Genomic DNA, 20901 nt, shown 5'->3' with positions numbered 1-20901 from the left:
ACTTGAATTGAATAGGGTATTTGACCTTGCACACATACAAACGAGCGTGATACAATTTGTTTGATATAAAACACATTGAAAGATACCACATGCATACACAGGCGTCGGATACGCTACGGCAGAGGAAAAAAACACACCGTCGAACGAATGGAATAGGCATTAATTTTATCAGACGTACCACTGTAATACTAGCTTAACGCTATACAGCAATAATGTGCGGTGCTTGTGCATATATGAACACGTATTATACACAGCAGGGCTTAGTTTCATTCGAAACGATTGCGACGAACAACGGAATTTATTGAAAACATGAATTCCAAAGCAGCGTCCACATTTTCTCTAGAAATTGCAAATATTTGTTTGAAAACACGAAAAAAATGCTTTGACATTTGGTGAGACAATAAAACGAGATAGAGAGAAGCAAACGTGTTAAATGGAACGAAGCCCAGGGATGAACCGATGAAATTGCTGCGGCTACAGCGACGTCAATCTTTACGATACGCAATATTACTGTGTACAGTATTTTATAGAGTGGCATTACGTATATTATGCACAGATATTGTTTGTATTCGAATTTGTTCGACTATTCACTGTGGTGTACAGTGCAGGTTATTTATTTTACGTTCAAAAATTCATGTCTAGGTGTCGTTTTTTTTATTTGCTGTCACTGTTTTTCTTACGAAGTTTGTCGCATTCAATGTTTTTGACGCACTTGGCGTGCAAATCTTCCAAGCACTTTCAATGCTATGCACGAAAAAAATGAAGATATGCAATCAAGTTAGTTTTGTTCGATTTCATTGACTGATGTAAATAACTAAGTAATCGACCGAAAAAATCGTATTTTCTTTCTACGCGGCTCGCTGTTGATATGTCCGAAACAAATAACAAAGTCAATGTTCTTTGCATCGCCAATGTCTTTATATTCTACGTCGAAAATAATTTTAAAAAGACCGAATCGAAAAAATAATGGCTTAAAAAAAACACACACATAATAAAATCATCAAATAATCATCATTATTCCATTGAATGGCGTAAATTATTTAACATAGACGGAAAACGAATAACCGGAAACATGACAGATGACACACATTGCATGAAAAAATGTGCGCGCTTAGAAAATCGATTCGAAGTTAGGTCATTGTTACAAAAGTGATAAAGGGTTGCCGATAAATATCGATTGGCTGTGCATTTAGATTGAATACATCATATTCTATTATCATCAACAGCAGATGCGGTATAAAAACATCGACGAACAAAAAGAGAACGAATTCCCAAACATAAGAAGTTTGTATTGCATGTAGCTTGATTGCCGGTCCTTATGCTTCTGATTTGCAGACGAATCATTTTTAGCAAAATGCCGTACCATATTTTGGATTTTAGTTGTGACATTATATTCAACAAAGCATTCACGTCCAAAAAAAGCACCGAACGTGATGAAACACATAGCCGTATCGTCTGTATAGAATTGTCATTGCCGTGGAAAGAAATTGATGTCAAGCGTCTTTATTTCTCTTACACTCTCTTTCTCTCTATCTCTCTCTCTCTACCGTTAGTTCCATCTCTTTCAACCATCTACCATCTGCCATCTATAGGACTTTAACCTTTCGTATTACTGCGCGCATTCTATTGTTGTAACGCTCCAATCGTCAAAAAATTCAGTTGAAAAATTGTATCAAGTGTTATTGTACTATGCGTATGTGTGTGTGCGTGTGTGTGTGTTTGTATGTGCGGGAGCGCGCGCATTCGCTTATTCTCTCGTATTTTGCCTCAAAAATATTTCAAGGTTATGAATGACTTATATGTCCAGTGTGTGAGAATAGCAACACCGCACATCGACTTACGTGAACAGATTAGTCGATGTATGGGCTGCTATTGTATGTAAGTATATGTCTACCAAGTATATGGGCAGTTATGTAGAAATCTTTTAGATTTAATTCAAAACCAAAGTATTTGGTGAATTGCTTGTGATCCAGTCGCGGATTACGATACAACGAAAACAAAATATACATCCAAACTTTTTTTTACACTGAATCCGAAACAGTCTAAAAACAACAATAAAAATAGAATTTACCTCGTCGAGACTTTTTTTTTTATTCAGAAAGGCACTTTATCTCATTGTATCAATAGTCGAAACTGAACTTATGTTATTTGCCTTTTCTTCACTTTGGCAGAGAGAAAGGGGACAAAACCAAAATTAATCACTTTATTGCTTTGCATCGTCAACAATTTTCTTCAGAAAATTCGTAGTTAAAATGTAGCAAATATTTCAAACAAATTTATCTAGAGAATGGACAACTTTCTTTTCAAATATTTTACGGTGGATGGAAAATCACAGGAATGTACACTAGCCGCAAAGCGAAATTTCGTTGTTTTACATGTGTACATACATCAACCTCAATTTTATGTTGTTGTATAATTTTGTTTTAGAAAATGACCGAAAGAAAGATAAAGTCGTTGTTGAACAACATGAATAAAACTGAGTCGCACATATTTTTCTGGTCGCTTTTCACAAGCAATTCTTGTATCCATTCGACTTTTTTGATAATTATATATATATTAGATTTCGTCACTAATGAACACATTCATTTGATGTTCCCATTATATTCAACTCACGTTTTTCTAGATGAACCGTTTTGTTCAACATTAATCATGAACTCGTAGACTAATTTGCAGCAAAGAAAGTCATTTCGATATCTCGCTTTGTGAAATGCGAGAGAGAGAATCAAAATGATGTGTGCTTTTTTTAGTTTCTCTTGCATTCTTTATTGTTTTCTTAAAATACAACCATACAGCTTAATAGACTGTTTTTTTTTAAACAGTTGAGATAAACGTTATCAGAATGTAAACATGAAACTCACAAAAAAAAAATATCTATGGAAAGCGTTCAAACAGATCAGAAATAATATGATGAATTTTATATTATTAATCAATTAAGTATGATTGTTAGAAAATGCTTATTGATGAGATTTTGATGTAATGCTGGGATTTACAGAGCTTTTGGACAATTCATTTTTTTGATCGACTCAAATAATTCCATTTTCTCGGTTCGATATAATTATTTTCATTGGAATTTACTCAAAATTATTGATGAGTCCAACAAAAACAACTTTTTATGAAGAATGAATCATAAGCGTAAATGTGTTGGCGGTTTGGGTCATCATTGAAATGCAAACAACGCAATTTTATTCGTTTTCTTATTAGATAAAGTGGCAACAATGAAATTATCAAAGTGTTCGGTAGGTCATAGTGGCGGATCTTATCATCAATGAGACATTTATTCGCCATTTAAAACACAAATTTGATACGATTCACTTATAATTGGAATCTCTTTCCCTTTGATAGCTGTTAGTTATACAAATGAATATGAAATGATTTGAATGTTTTCAATGTGCACATATTTTGTCAAAAAAAAAAAAAAACTTTTGAAAGGTTGAATACATTTCCGAGACCAATTGTCATACTTTTCCCATATTTTGTATTCAACACTTAATCTTCTGCAGTTACTATTTTTGGTATTTATAGTAATTAATCATCATTGTTAGTAATTCATAAAAATCTTTTGCCATTTTTTTCTTTGATTGAAAAAAGAACGGCAAGTTTCTTCTTCATTAAATGTGTCATTTTATTACTTTTTACTGGGTTTTAAACCACCAATACAGATGAAAACTGATTTACAAATGAAGCGCTTCGTCACACGTCTATAGATAGGCGCTTGCACACATAAAACATATTTGTTGTGATAATGAAAATGAAATCCAAACTCATATATGAAATAATGACTGATTACAATGGGTTGTAATGACACATATTCAGTAGATGAAAGGATGAAAACCGTACACAGATAATGAATTTTGTCAACTTATTGATTATACGTACTTCAATTTATACACTCAATTTACAATTGCGTAAAAGTATGAAATTGAAAAATCTTTCTAATCGCATCCACTCGGGTGTATGTACTTCTTATGTTATTTTATTTGTTGTTTATATTGTGGGAGTGATTGTATTAAATTTAATATGTTGTTTCGTTGAATGAATCTATGTCCGGTGCAATGAACTGAAGGTAATGATAATAGTGTATGATGTCTTTATTTAGTGAAATAAAAAGTAAATCAACTTTGTATTTTTTCCATTGTGCTATGTTCATTCATTTTACAGGTCTGTATCGTTGTCATGTGTTTGAGTATGATTTGTTTTTATTTTTTTGCAAAGAATGCTCATTAGCTTTTTGGATAGTGTATCAACTGACCGAAATGTGTAATTGCATGCCAGTTGGAAAAAGCACGCGAAAGGCGGAAAAGAGTTTTCTATTTGTTGCACAATAATAGTAATACATGGCAATTAATATTTGTGTCAATTTATTGCATGTCATATGCGATGTTCCACATGCTTGTTGCCATTGCAGAAAGTGTGCATAGAAAATAAAGTGACAGAAATGCGTATGATACAACGTAACGTCAGTTAAATTATTCAATCATTCAATCAGTAATCATAACATTGATAATTATCGTAACGTAATTAATCTTTTTTCAATCCCTTTTCCCTCTCATTTCTGCGTGAGTGTAACATGACTCTGATAATGTGACTGTTAACATTTTTTTTTAATGGCCTTTTTTGATTCAATTCGAATTCAACGAAACACAACTAAATTGGATGAAGCAGCTGAGATTTATGCATATCCAAGTGTGATAAATGATTCTCACAAATAGATACACACGTATATGCATAAATACGTTAGCACGAACCATTTTTTCGAGTGAATAATGGTCGGCTACTATTTTATTTCCCATTGCACCAAGAAAAAGTTGTAAGGCCATTGTTGAACGAACGATACCGGAGATACATAGGAAATTAACTCTATTAAATGTAAATGCTCGATATTTGTCGACTTCTGTCTAGCTAACGTTTTACACTTTTATCATATATATACCGCGCGTAAAACTTCGATTGGATAAAAGGCGGTGTATGCATGGTTGTTATTTTGGTACGTTTTAGCCAAAGAGCCATGTTTTGTAACATATAACAAGTCGGAATGCTGAGCGTTATGTATCTCTTTCTCGGCACTATAGCGGCGATGAAGAAAGATGGAAAGACGAAGAGAAAGATAGAGCGACAGAGAAAGAGAGTGCACATGAGAAACTAAAAAAAAAAAATCATTTTGAAAATGAGGTCAAATAGTTTGGAAGATTGTAAATGAGCAACATACATACACAAAAACAGACACGCTCATAAATGTAGTCGCTTCATATCTATATATATAAATATGCATTTGTTTGTGTTCGCTTTGTACATGAATTATATTATTTTTTCCTATTAACGCGTTTTCAAGCGATGAAGTATGATTGTTTGTGTGTGTGTGTGTGTGTTTCTTGTTGTTTTTCACATTTCTTTGCTCTTTCGCCAAACTGGAAGAAAAAGGCATCTGATATAAATTCATAATGGCAAATATTTGCACTGTAAAGTACTTGAAATACATAAAATGCTCCAATAGTATTTGCCATCATCGCAAACACAAGCCAAACCAAGCGAAGCAACACAATAGTAAAAACGAATTTGCGCAAAACTTTGCCGCACAAAAATAAACTTTGAAAAGCATACTGAAAACCGTACATAAGCATATTTTCCACTTTAGTTAAATACGTAACTATTCTCAAATTCTCGCATGTACAATAAACGTATTAATATCATGTAGACAAACAAATTTCGAATTCATGCATGAAATTGTGCATGAAGCAACTGACAAATAATTGTCGAGAGACGTACGTGTGTGTGCAATGTACTCGTGTGTGTGTGTGTGTGTGAGAGAGAGAGAGAGAGAGAGAGAGGAAAAAAGAGAAACAAAGATAAAGAATATGCACGCCGTTGTAATTTAAATTAATAAAATAAAACTGATTAAATCGGATGGGTTTTTGTCAGTAATGCTGCGTATCGCACGATGCAATTGTACACCACAATTGTTATGAGCATCTTTAATGCACTTACACTCAATGGTAAATGATGCATTCATAGTTTAGAAGCTATAGTTTGCATTTAATAGTTCTATCTTCATATAATTATAAAGATTAGATATATCCCAATGTATATGCGAAAAATTGACCATTCAGCTGTCTCATCAACTGTGACCGTGGTACATTAATGCTTTCATCTTTGCCAGTTGGCACAAATGCGTTGCAAATAACGATAAATGAATATTAAAAAAAAACATGTGCGTTTTTATGATATCGAGTTGAATTAATCATACGCCAAGTTCTTTTGCACTTGTTTCCATATAATTTATACATTTTGAAGGTAAATAAATGGCTTATTTCTCATGGTGCATCCGCAACTCAAATAAACAATTCAATTAAATGATGCTTCAATCACGTGGTATTTCCTCTCTCTCTCACTCTCTCTCTTTTTTCACTTTGTTTATTTTTCGTGTTCGTTAAAACACACACGCACCAGCGCCGCATCATTTGCAATGAAAATCAATTGGTGTGCCATGTTTGTAATGGAATGTCGATGACAATGTCATTTCAACATACATTGGCAAACAGCTGATAGTGATTTTATCAATTGGATCAAATGCGTACGATGTGAATGCGGTTATCAGAGGTGCACAATCGTGTGGACGACAAAACAAGTCAATTTGATTGCTGCGTCGCGTAACTATTCATGTGGATGATTATGACGTCGTTTAAAGAATTTAAGTTTGCTCATAGTTGAGCATTGTGCATTATTATGTGATTTTAAGAATGCGTTCAATTCAACTGCGCTTTACTGCGTTGACCTGACCCAATTTTCGAACATTTAACCTTGTCACTATTCTATTGCAAACGCTTTGGCCCAATCAAATATAAATCGTTCAGTTATATGTTTCTATATGTTATTGAAAACCGCTATACGGTTTATTTTATTGATAAGTTCAGGTTTAACCACATATATTTTCACTGTTTATTGCCTTTGTCTTTATCTTAATACGTCAGAGTGGATTCACTCGATAAAGAAATGAGATACGGAAAAATCGTGGAAAAAACAAAACACAACAACCGTATCGTCGATGTAGATTGAAATCGAAACGCTTTAAACTTTTTTACTCGAAGCAATCGATTTAATTCTTTAATTATTATTCGTTATGGTCAATGTAGTAAAACTTTTTTCTTCTTTTTTTTCGAGACGTTGCATGATTGTACAGGCTTTTTATCAGATCAATAATTAATTTGATTTCCATTTGTTTGGATGGACTGCCATCAATGAATCATAACCGGAAAAATGGTGACCACTTGATAGCGGTCAAATTGAGACTTGATGGATAAAGAAATTCTATATTCACTTTTTAACCTGGTCTATTTAATTATTTGCACGCCCGAATTGTACGGCATGGACGAAACAAATTAACTCACTTTTTTTTGCATTTGTGATTTATGCCAATTCTTACGAGGGTTTTTTTTCTTCTCCTATTCGGCATTTGTGCATGCATACGAAATAGACGTCAAACACGCAAGCATACTTTCAATAATCAAGCCTGAAAATCCATTATTTTCATGTGTATGTACAATGGTTGGTATCGCGCCACTATACGAGGTACCTCGATACTCCTTAACCGCATATATATCGGCGACAATGAAACAATCATACATTACATACTTAAACACAATGTAAGTCGCACGCTCGCTTCTCTGGACAGACCCGATGAATGACACTGGCATACATGACTTCTTTCTTATCCGCCATATCGAATTTAACTGCGCCTGTACGTGATTGTACATACACCGAACGACAAGTCGATCAGACTGTTTATAATTAAAAATGTTTATTTATGATTTGGCATATACCAACGAATGAGTGGCAACAAAACGAGACAAGACTGCTTAATATCGATACAGTGAATATTACGACGAAATATCATCGTGCAACAATCAAAGCGATTCATTCGATAGATAGAGTAGTTGTAAGGGCCCTCACTGTATTGTGTGCTATACTTGTAACAAGAAGAACAGCATGCCGATTTAAAGCATTGCGCGTCATTGTGTTTCACAGCACATACTCTGATTTTTCACTGTTGCGATCATAATAATTGAATTTATATGTGATGTGACAAACTCTTTTGCACGAACACTTGAACTAGATTGACAATTTTATGCATTCTACAAAGAAAAATCAAATTTTTTGGTAGTTTACCCTTTGAATGAAGTGTTAGCACACAGAACCGGTTTTCTTTAAAAATATAAAATAGAAATGTCTCTGAAAAATTATCAAAAAAAATGACCGAATTGAGAAAACACGATGTGGCTAACGGAATGCCGTTGCGGTTTAGTGCGTTTTCGTATGAAATCGAGACAATACGAGATGCTTTTAGTGATAGTTATTTTTTTTTTCATTCTTCTTTCAACGAATAACAGAACTATGCTAATAGGAAAAAAACATTTCTTCACTTTTTTTCGTACGTCTTTCTTAATTTCGGATGTTTTTATTTCGTTTCATATCATAACGAAATGTATCGAATGAGGTTGTCGTGTGCTCCATTTGTGTCTACGGCAAAATACATAGTCTTATTTGTGGTGTTTTTTATTTATTTATTTCAAGAATTGGTAAATCGATTTTTCTATTTTTAGCATTCAGCTCGTTGGTCTACAAAAGTTGTCGACACCAGAGTCGGTTGGTGTCGAACAGAACATTTTTAAGACAAACCAACACAATCAATACACAAAACCATTTTCGGTTTATACATATATATGTATGTACAAGTATAATGTTGTCGCGTTACGCACTTTAGCATACGCAATATTTCATTGCGATGCGCTGACTATAAAGTTGGCGTGCCGGCGACTGTACTGTACACATAAAAGGCAAATTCCATTTAAAATTAAATGCTACATCCCTAATGAATTGAGAGATATTCCGTTGAAAGTTCAACGGTTTTTTTGTTTTCAAATTCATTTCGATTTTAGTGGCCTACCCAGAGCGAATAGGTGATAAATGTAGCCATCCTTATCAGTAACGACAAAAATTCGCAAATACAAAAAAAACCTCTCCTTACCATCTCGCTATGTGTGCGAGATCTTGCTGTTTGGGTGGGTGTGTGCGATCAGTGAACTAACTTTTTGTACTGGATCGGCTCGACATTAATGTTCCACTTGGTAACTGCGCTTTGAAATTGATTCACACTCTACGATTGTGAGCAATAACAAGTTGAAATTTTCAAATTGTTTTCATAACAATTTTGTATGTATTCTTGCATAATGGCGTCTAACCAATTACTTCAATTTATAAGCACATGAACAAAGACATAAAAATAAATGCCGACTAAAATGAATGATTATCTAACAAACGAAATTCAAAATCAATAAGACTCAACGTGAGCTGTCACAGCTCTTATGATATTCTTCACAGAACGCCTCATAACGTAATTTCAAGTGGCTGACATTGATTTGGATGGGTATGAAATGGAGGTAAAGAAAATGACGAAAAAAAATTGTCCAAATATAAATCGAGCATATTAATATTACATTAGTGTTTCTATTTCAACACAATTCAATTTAAGTAGCAATAATATTGTTGTAAGTCTGTGTTGTGTACCAATTGTGTGCATGTAAAAACGAAACGAAACGAAACAAAAAAAAAACCGTTTCAAGTACTAGGTCACATTTAAAATGAATATGCACATTCGAATATGAAATGGCATGATTTTACCCATTTGGCAAACAATTGACGTTAAACAGTTTAAGCGAATAATAGTTTCTCTTTCGCCAAATGAAAGCACACAGACACATTAACGCGATGACATTTGTGACATTAACAAACGGTTATACATTTCGGCAAACCCATTGCAATTAACTATGCGCCACATTTGGAATGAGAAATGGTGATAAGTTGAACCAAAATATGGCTCACTCTTATGCGCACGCACGATATGACTTTTACGAATTCTTTTACCGGAAATTTCAAAGCGCCACACAGAGTAGTACAATTTGTTACTGGGTTTAAGTTTTCAAAGTTCTATTTGATTTCGCAATGGTTTTCCTTCTTTTTTGGGTCAAACAGCGGCACAGAACTGCTGATGGGTTTGCAATGGAATACAAAAAAAAATGGTTTTACGATTTAGAATTTGATTATAATTGCCACATACTAGTAAAATATACAACGATTTTGCTTTCGTGCATGCGAACATAAGTGTAGTGTGCAAAAATTTGCTGCACCAAATTGTGTCAAGGTGAATCATATTGAAGCATAAGTCTGTGAATAAGGTAGAAAAAAAAAACAAGAAAGAAACATTCAATGCAAGCTTGAAATAAACAAACACAACATAGCAGCGAAAAAAGAGTTTATAATCGTTTTTTTTATTCCTTTGCATTTGTGTCAGTGTGAAGTTCTGAACCGTTGATGCAATTTTGGAGTTTTGACCTCTTATTGGCCGCTACCAACGTATTGATCGCTTTGATAAATACCAGGAAAATAAAATGATATCAAACAGATATTGGACGTGAAACTGAACATGCAAGTGCCATTCACCAAAATAATTCGAATACCTGTTCAATGTCTTCGCAGTTGATGTTTTGAAAAGAGGAATTAACTGTGGCCACAAAAAGGAAACACCACTGAATCTCAATTGTCTTTTTTTTGGATGATTGCCAATGAAGCAAAGTACATCGTTGGTGTGTTTGTGTGTGTTTGCACGCGGCAATATTTAAATTAACTAATTGAATCCAAAATCTAATAACATGCAGCAGTAATGAGAAGCGCAAATGTTCATGAAGAGAATAAAAACGAATGTTGCGAATGGATTCAAAATAGTGGAAAAGAGGAAGAGAAGAGAGAGAGAGAGAGAGAGAGAGAGAGAGAGAAAGAAATAGACGGAGAGTCAGTGTTTACAGCACACAGATGAAATTTAAAATGTGGTAAAACTGGATGTTGTGGATGTTCGTTGCACACATTAAATCATTATGTGTGCGATTCGGTTAGGTTCGGTTTAATATCGAATGTAAAATACACAGCGTATTTTATGGTATCATCGAAGTTTCATTTCGTCTCTTTCTATTTTGAATCACAGTACACTTCGCGTTTAAACTGGTTTGCTTCTATTTCTACTTAATGCTATTGTCGTCGTTGCCGTCGTGTTCTTGTTGTTGTAGCCATCGTCATCGCAGCCGTTGTTTTTGCTTTGTATATGTTGCTTGCCAATATTTTTATTTTCATTTTTATTGGTGTTCCTTTCGTTTCATTGCCTATGTTTGCTTGATGCATGATGGCATTTAGCAATGTGTGGAAATCTCCATCCTTCGCGTGTGCCAGCGTTCAAAGCGAATTTTGTTGCTTTGTAGGAAGAAGAAGAAGAAGAAGAAGAAAGGCACATAATTATGTGCGCACTACGATTCTCGTAAAATACCGACGCGAGCTAAAACAAATGCATCCAATTTTATGCACATAATCGCGTCCAACAATGTTGGGTCATTCTCTTCGAGTTTCTTTGTTTGCACGTTTTATATCCGATGGACTCATGTATGCCAAATTGTTTACTAAATGCAATCAAATAAAGTTGAGTACTTATTCGTCGGAATCGTTCATAAATTCTACCTCATTAATCCACATTCATTATTATTGAATAACATTTCTGAAATTGAATAAATTCTCGATGAAACCAAATGAAAAATAAAATCAATAAGACCAACATCTCAAATAAATGTTGACTGTGATTTATTGATGGCTGCTTTTTTTTATTTCATCAAAAAACTTCTTGTGAATACCGTAAAATTCGATATTAGTCTTCAGAAAGAAAAACTTTTGAAAATGAAAAAAAAAGAGAAGATAAGGAAAGCAGTTTCTTACTCTATACCATAGTAAATGATTCGACTTGAAAACTGATGAGACACCAAAAATCGCAAAACTTTTTTTCATTTGTTTTCTATCTATCGTAGAATGACTACAACTTTTTTGGTCTGTTTTGATTTTTTCTTTTGTAAATGCAGTTTGTGTCGGGTGTTGAATTATTAGAAGAAGAAAAAAAACGTTAATTTATCTATTCGCGAACAGGCGTATTCGTGTTTGCTCTTTTTCTACTTAAATTTATAAAAGCAACGAAAAAGTTCGCATTATGCATATTATTCGGAAGACGTTATTGCGACGTCATTATTACCACACAAAATGTTAACCTAAGCGCATTTTTCACCGAAAACTATTTTGGGTGATCGCGTAAGTGCTGACTTGTTGTTCTATTCGTCTTTCCAGAATCCACAAATCAATATACTTTTTATTGCCTTTGTCTTCTTCAAGATAATTTCAACTTTCAAAAAGTCCAAAAAAAGAAAAAGTTTATTTCAAAAATTGGTTGCAAGTCATATCGAGTTTTATTCTAACTAAATATTCTTTTGCTTATATGACTAAACCTTCGTGAAATGTTGAAGCGTCATGGGGCAAGTGAATTATCAGAATGAATTGTTTTGAAAGATTCGCATCCATGTGCAATTTATTCGAAAAACTTTAAAATGCTTTACAAAAAAAAAAAAAAAACATTTGTATGAAATTCAAATCCGTAGTAGAGAAAAACAGAGAATAACATTTGTACGAGTAAAGGCAACAAGTGAATGAAACAAAATGAAAATTAATCGATTAAAATACCATGTTTCTCAATTTAAAATAAAAATAAATGCAATGCATGAGTTACGATATGATAAAAACCGCAAATGGTTGTGTGCGCAAACAATGTGGGAAGGGGGACTAACCAAATGCCAAAACTTTACAGTCATAAATTTCAATTTTTTTTTATTCATTCATTCAATTTTTTGAGCTCTGACCAAAATCTGTCATTGTACCGTTTTGAACCCGGGAAAAAAATGAAAACAACAACAAAAAAATTATTCTTCAAATGCTGACGGCAACGTCATTTTCTTTTCTTTATATTATGATTTTGGTTTTATTTACTATAAATAAATATGTACTAATTAGTTTTATTGGGAGCACGTAATTTTATAGTGATCGTGCTATTTTTATTGTATGTTGTATGTAACATACCTTCAGTTTTTGTGCTCGTGCATAGAGTACATATGCCGGTGAAATGTAATCTTTGTCACTTAAACAAACATGCATGCGCATGAGACCAATGCACAATATTTTGCATCAGTTACATCATATTCCACCGCTTATTTGTGCAGCATTTATATTATGCGCGAAGTGTTTTTATATTAATCAAACAAAAAATATACACGGATCCGGCGAAAGCGGAATTTTTTTCTTCTTCAAAAATGCGATACATGAACACCGACCAATTACATTGAAAACATGTTTTTTTTTAATGGTTATTTTCATTGTATAGGAAGTGGGCCAATTTGTTGATGTTATGCATTTGATCTGACATCATAAAATCTATATAGCGTGGATCATAATTGGTTATGGATTTTTTAGATTAAATAATTCGATCAATTTGGAATGGCGACATTGTTTGTGCGTTGCTCTGTCTCTCTTATTGTCGTGTTGACAACTGATTAAAGCATTCTTGTTCGCGTTGATTCGATAAGAATGTGACCTAAAAGACGTTTTTCATTCAAATTGATATCAATGTGCCTCATCTTGTTTGGTTGCTGCTGTTGCTGCTTTGTTCTCTCTATCTTCTTTTCTTCGTCAATCGTATTCTTTGAGCGCGTTGATGCACGCTCGTTTAGTGCGTGTTTACGTAAAAATATCAAAGGCAGTGCATGACAAGCATCAAATATGTGACGTAGCGACATGGGACATCAGCCGATAAATTAAATCTACTCCACATTGCATACAAATGTTTACTTAAGCATGGAATATATCATTTTCCTTCACTCTCTACCATTTTCACAAATTTTGTGTATCCTTTCAACACGTGCTCATTTCATTTCTTCGCTAAAACTATGTTTCTTCGTGTATCAACATTGCAGCCCATCACAACATATCGACAGACATCGGTCCAACCGACCGGAATGAAGAGAAAAAAATCCAACGTTTTCGACTCAATTGTATACCATATTAATTGCGCGCATGAATAACGGTTAATTTTGTGTTTTTTTTTTCATCGCGTTTTTTCGCATTTCTCTCTTTCACACACATTACATTTCCCCTTGCGCCGATTCGTTCGCTTTTTATTGAGGTCAGGCAGTGAAAATAAATCGACAAATGACGACAAGAGAACGAAATTTCGTGTATATACAAAAGAAAAGTGGAAAGAGAGAGACAGAAAATTGTTTTGAGAGAGTATAGGAATGTGCGCAAAGCAGTTAGAGAAAAGAGATGTGATTCATCGATGGGAATTTCGATGTTGAAATAAACACATAAAGTATGTGTGAGATTTTGATGTGAAACACTTAAGAATAAACTTGAAAAAAAAACATAGCTCTGTTCACTGCAAAATCCATCCGAAAAAAAGTGATAAAAATTGAGATTGTATTCAACCAATTACTTGCAAATTCGATGACAAGACATACATAACTCCTTGACCTTTTCGTTCGATCGCAAGATTCAATGTAGTGCTCTTCTATCTATCTCTCTCTCTCTCCCTCTCGATAACTTATCCAAAATGAATAATTTGCAATGTCTTTGATCAAATGGAAACATTAAACTCACTAAATTACCAAAAATCTGCCGAAACAAATGCCACACTGTGATTTAATTGAATTATTCGAATAAATTGTATGCAAAATATGATGAAAAATCACAATTTATTATAAATAACTGATAATATTAATCGCATGCTGCGTAGTGAGTCGAGTATAAAAAGGCACATAATTCGACCATCCATAGAATTAATTAATAATTAATATTAATTTATGCACTTTCACATTGCGGTAAAGCGCTCTGAAATCCATAAATATGCACTTTTCCATACAATATCGGTATCAAAAATTACCTTGAACTTTGTCAATGGTTTCAATGTTTTGCACACACATAGCTATCGACTTTGACCTAAATCATCCCATTGGCTTGTTCTCGTTTCTCGGCCAAACTGAAAGCGTTCTAGTGTAATTGTTATAGAAATATGGATAAAATTGTACACACTTTATATCGTTGGATGTTTTATGTTCAGTATTTGCTGTAGCCTTTTTACGTATGGTTACATGGCATTTGCTTATGTTCCCATTTCAACAGAGCACTTCATCGCATTGATATTTGGAACAGCCGGTGTCTGTGCAAAAATGGAAAAAGTGTTCCATTTCGACTAACTCTTCAGAGAGCAGAAGAGAAAAAAAATAACATGGATGCAGAGGGACAAAGAGTGCAAAAGAAGAAATAACATTCACAGAATCGCATTTGATGATGACAAAGATAAAGGTCAAAACTGTTCACTTCAAATGGTAAGTAGAGCGAATTTCGCTAAACCTGTACTTACGCCGCTTTTTTCTTCGATGTGTAAAATTGTATACTTTTGATTATATTTCTCATTTTTTATCCAACTGAATTTTGCAAATTGAATGAAAATGTTATTTCTCGTTTTATGTAAGTTTACTGCATGAATGGCAAGTTTTCATTCGATTTTTTTTGTGTGTCAGCATAAATTCGAAATGTATGTAATAGAGGAAAAGCACAAAAATGATTACATTTTTCTTTTGTTTTAATTTACTGGCCAATATTCATCGCGCACACAAACACACAGAAACACACACTGGTGCTGGTGTTTTAGCTAATTTGTCTGCTATAAATAAAGCAGTATTATGACAATGATGATATGGTGATGGTGATGGTGATGAAAATGAGGTCGCCATACCGAATCATACATACTCCGTAAATACGAAGAGATAACTCGTGAGTATATAGTGATTCAAAGTCGATATGTCTTTGTTTCGCGTTAAAAAGAAAGTTAAAATAGATAGTGTGATGGTGGGAGCGAGAGTAGTACACTGGATTAAATGAAGAGAAAAGAAGAAGACAAAAAGAAAAGAATCAGCGACGAGAAGAATGAGAGGGAAGGAGAAAACGCAGAAAACAAGTATACACATTATTGGGCCGCTTTTCAAATTCGAAAATAAGTGAACGTGAACGAACACACGCTCTTACTGCTGCTATGCATGCGTGTGAGTGTGACCGATGTTCAGCGTTGGCTTGTTATTTTGTAGCTGCTGCTCTTGCTAATTTCATGCATTACTACATATTACTTTTTTTCATTATAACTGTACTTTTTCTTTCCCTCTTCCTCTCTCGTTCTTGCTTGCGCTCTCGCTCTTTTTCAAATGTGTAACCAAATTATACACTGTGTACAGTTCATATGCGAGCGATTTGTTTAGTTGTGTGCTTTCCACTTTTTGGATGATTTTAATTTGGTGTTTCTTTTCAGTGTTTCTTCTATTTTCTCTTTGACATTACGAGAATGGGCACAAGACCCCAAAGAGCTGACAAATTAAACGTCACCGTCAAGAATAATTGTAGAATAAAGCCGGCTTATTTTCTGCGACCAACGTAGTGGTTATGGCAATCAAAAACTGTTTTCGATTTTTTTCCCTTCATTTCACTTCAATTTCTTTGAAAAATTCATTTTTAGTTTAATTCTGCTTGTTTGGCCAATTTTTCCATTACAATACATAAAGTCAATTCTGCACACTTTTTGTACAGTGCGCATTTTTCTTCTTAACGATAAACATTTATTTGGCGGTGGGTCCGACTTTTTGTTTTCGGCTTTCTACGACGTCATTTATTTAAAATTATCTGTCGTTTTTTATAGCTATTTAATTTCATCATTTTAATGAAAATAACCATAATATCAAGTTTGTTCATTGATTGTACCTGAGTACAAGTATGTTTTGATTTTCTTGAGTTTCGTATTGAAAAAAAAAATGAAAACTGATTTTTTATGCTGCAATACAATCGAATTTACATTTTTCCTTTGCAAAGAGATAAAAGAGAAACTGTGTGTTCGTCAAGCGATTCAAACATAGTTTTTTTTTTCTTCTTGAACAATTTTCGCATTGATTCCGATTGATTTGTTGTTCATATTAGTACTTTCTTTGTATTAATTTTCTTGGACGTGTTGAGCGTCATTAAATTGAAAACTTTTCGCATGGAATACTGCGAAATCTGAAGGGGAAAAAACATTTTAACAAATTATAATTCTTATTAATTCGGTACTTATGGGAAATTTCACCTTTTGAACATTAAGTTCCACGTATTTGCACTACCGTATTTTTTTTCTTTAATCGCATGTTTGTTCGGCGAGCCGCAAGAATTTTTGAAGTGCTGTCATCATTTCAAAAACATAGATACGAATAGATGGTTACGTCATACGAAAAATTCTTCCTTATTAAAATGAACTTGAATTTTGTGCAATAAATAAGCAAACTTCAAATCGAGTGGTTGATCAAATTGTACTATAAATTTCAATGTCAGAATTAAATTGCAAAAAAAAAGTTCAATTAACTGTCATAGTAAGCATTATAACGATTTGGTTCAAAGACCGTGTTTTGCCTGAATGATTCATGAAATTTTGTGAATCACAAATTTTATATTTTTTCACTAAAATTTAGCAAATGTAAACATGCATGCTCAGACAGGGTACCGAGGGGTCAGATTACAATGCCCGCGCTACAGAAATCAAATAACTCCGCGTCAAATTTTGAAAAAATGTGAGTGAGATGTTCTTTTTTCTTTCGATTTTCCAGGGTTTTTGATTGAAATAAGCCCCCCCTCCTCCATAATAAATTTTCATTCGCGTGGAATTTTTGCTTGAGGTTTTCGACGAGAAAATTTGTTTCGATTTGCTAGGGTTTTTGATGGACCTACACTCCCCCCTTAGTTTCCAAGTCCAAACCAATCCAAGCATCTATGTTCGTGAATGCTTCGTTTTTACGATAATTTGATTTTAAATTCATAATGACCAAGAATCACTCAGTCAAGTTGTGAACGCATAGAGTGTGTGTATGTTTTCTTTTATTCATTCGAACATAGAAACATTTTGCCGAGTGAAGCCTTCTAAATTAAGTGATGTTTGTGTGATGTTCAAATCGCATGTTACGTCGATTCTCGGCAACCGATATTTTTTGACCTGCGGCTTATATTACGTCGAACAAAATGCATTGGCAGTGTGTTTAGATACATTCGCCCCACTAACAAAACACAAGAGAATGCCCGAAAAAAAGGAAAACGAGAAAAAAAGGAGACGAACACGCATATAAATATAGGCAAAAGCGAAAATCGTATAAATAAAAGCATACATGCACGAAAACTTAAGCAAACGTTTTTTTTTTGTAAGGAATAAAAGATATTGGGACACATTTGTCTTCCAAAGTGGCTGCTGCACAAATACATAAACAGTGAAACAAACCGTTTGAACGTCACAGTGTGTTCGCTGATCAACACCAAAACGATGTTCAAATGGAAAAAACATTCGGCACGGGAGGCAGTTCAGAAGAGAAAACGAAAATGAAAGAAAGAAAAAGAAAAGAAACTGAAAAAGGCCATTGAATTTGAGCACACTGTTGCACATTTACTTTTCAAGAATATTCAGGAGAGAGCATCGAATGAATTCAAAACCATTCAAAGATCATGGTGTGATGACGGTCAATGTGTTTTTTTTTCTGTCTTCATATGTAGTCTAGAAAATTCGGCACATTTGAGAATGCACTTTTTGTTTTACTTAAATACCAAAAAAAAAAAAAAAAATCAGGCTACTGACACTTTGTTTATGTGTTTTTCATTGATTCGCTATTGGCCACGTCTCCTTCATTTTTAAATCGATCTATACAGCGAATCAGTTGATCAGTGATGATGCGCAACAGAAAAACGGAAATTGAGTTTCATTGAAGATAATTAGAGCTAAATCATTTGAATGGGCAATTATGGAATTGGCCGCAAAAAAAGAAAATTATACTTTGGTAATATTGCGAGTTGCGCATAATGAAGCATCGCTTTCTATTTCAAACGATTGCTGCTAAAGCAATTAATTTCCAATATGAAATCCTTCAAAATATATGCGCTCAAACAGTATAGAGTAGAAAAAGAAGTGAAGAAGAAATACATGAAAATGATGCTCACCTTATCGATTTCCGCCATTTGTGCGATTTTATCCAATTCGTTCTATTCCATAATCAATTTAATGCGAAATGTGGGCATACGATGTCGATGACATATCTTGTTGTTATTTTGTTTTATTTTATGTATTCGCTTTGTTTAATATTGGTCAACTTCTTCTTTCTTTTTGGTCACACCATAAATATATTATGCGACACTTTTCCTTTTTTTATCTCTATAAATTGATCCGTTAAATAACCATAATGTAGATCGTCGAACACACTTGAATTTCCTCTCTCTCCGTTCATTCAGTATAATTGTTACACATTAGTTGCACTGTACATGAATATGTATCCATCTCGCTGTGTTATAAATTGCACTAATTACACAATAAAGACTACGATCACATCAAATCTCACAACATGTGCACAATTCTACAACAATAATTTTTTTTCTATTTCAATTTCTTTTATCAGTAATCAGTCTTGAGTACAACAGTTGTTTGCAGTATATTGACTGCATTGATTTCTTCTCACGACACTGGTTGTAATAAATATATATATGGTGTGCTAATTGTCTCTTTTTTTGTGGGCTAATGTCCTTCTAATTGTTCGTTTGTTTGATTTTTTTTAACTTAACAAGAATTTCATGCACACATTGACTCAATGTTGGTGTATATTTCGATTCATATGTGCACGCAAACAACAAAAACGATTACAACTATAGGATTTAAATGGAAATAAATAAACGTTCAATGATGTGCTCTAAACTGACTCTTTAAACATGTATTCCGTATCATTTATTACAAATAAAAACTAGTTTTGTTGTTGCTACTGCTTTTGTTTCGTCTTACACTTTCTAGCAATTCTCTTGAGCGAAATATCAATTGAATGTGGATTGTGAATATTGGACTGGTCCATTTGATCTGTGTTTGTCACGCAAAATGTTTATGGTTGCTTCTTTGTGTGTGTGTGTCTTATTTTGCTAGTTTAGTTCGGGTAATCTTGAGAAAAGTTCACGTTCGACATTAGCTTCCTGTTACACATTGGTTAAAAAGCATTCATGCAATAAACAGTCGTCTGGATTGGCATGTAATTGGTCCGTTCCTTTTTAGTGTCCAATGTTTTCTTTCTCCATTCAATTTCATGTGCAAAATGGATAAACGCGCTGTGCGTGTGTTTGGGTGTGTGTGTGTGCTTCGACGGTTTTTGTCTATTCAATTTAACATGCATAGCAAACGGTTTACTATCATTCTCTGCGTCATTTCTGACATTTTATACAGCCCGATACTAGTAGCAACTGCAATGTGTGTATTGTGCTGCTGTTCATATTCTACTTTATTCTCAATTTTTCTTTCCTCTATCCCTTTCTCACTCTTTCTCTGCCAAATAAACTCAGCTTTCGATTGTTATTTTTGCAGCGAGACGTAAATCAGATCAGGTTCGCTGTTGATTATTTTTTTTTTGTGTTGATGTTGTATTATTCGCTGATATTGTTGGTTCGATGTCTAAACACAAAATGTGAATATAGAGCATCGACAGCATTTTTGATAATGTGTTTCGCATGCACCATACATACACACATACGTGCACTATACTCTTACACCACTGTGCTGCTGTTTGTCGATGCGATCCGGTGCTTGTGACTATATACTTTTTGTGTTCGTGTTTTATTCACTATCGAACATTTACTACAATTAGATGATGCCGATACAAATAGCGTTATGCAGTCGATGACCTATCGTATAAATTGATGATCGTAAAACATTCACAGGCACGAATATTTATTCTTCTTTTCCAGTCGTCGTTTTTCCACACTTTTTTCCGACGCTTTTTGCCGTTTAACAATTATTATTATTATTTTTTGCGTTGATTTTTTCCAAAAGATAATTTCACGATAACATTTCAATTCATTTGTGGTGATTTAATTTTGATGAAGTGCCTGTTTGAAAGAAAATAAAGAATCCAAATT

General features: G+C 33.8%; 1 protein-coding gene across 1 annotated transcript in view; it reads right to left on the bottom strand.

The window, feature by feature from the left end:
- Window positions 1-20901, bottom strand: part of LOC116337825 — a 43220-nt gene that overhangs the window by 12232 nt on the left and 10087 nt on the right. Inside the window, exon 2 of the mRNA XM_031762749.1 lies at window positions 18955-20871. Within this exon, the coding sequence (XP_031618609.1) occupies window positions 18955-18972 (18 nt within the window). The 5' untranslated portion in view covers window positions 18973-20871. The remainder of the gene's footprint in view (window positions 1-18954; window positions 20872-20901) is intronic.

Source organism: Contarinia nasturtii, unplaced genomic scaffold (assembly GCF_009176525.2).
Source record: "Contarinia nasturtii isolate CC-2019 unplaced genomic scaffold, AAFC_CNas_1.1 Cnas_scaffold_285, whole genome shotgun sequence".
In the NCBI taxonomy this organism is placed as follows: Eukaryota; Metazoa; Arthropoda; class Insecta; order Diptera; family Cecidomyiidae; genus Contarinia; species Contarinia nasturtii.
The sequence above is the reverse complement of the archived record's forward strand: the minus strand, read 5'-3'. Positions and strand labels throughout refer to the sequence as shown.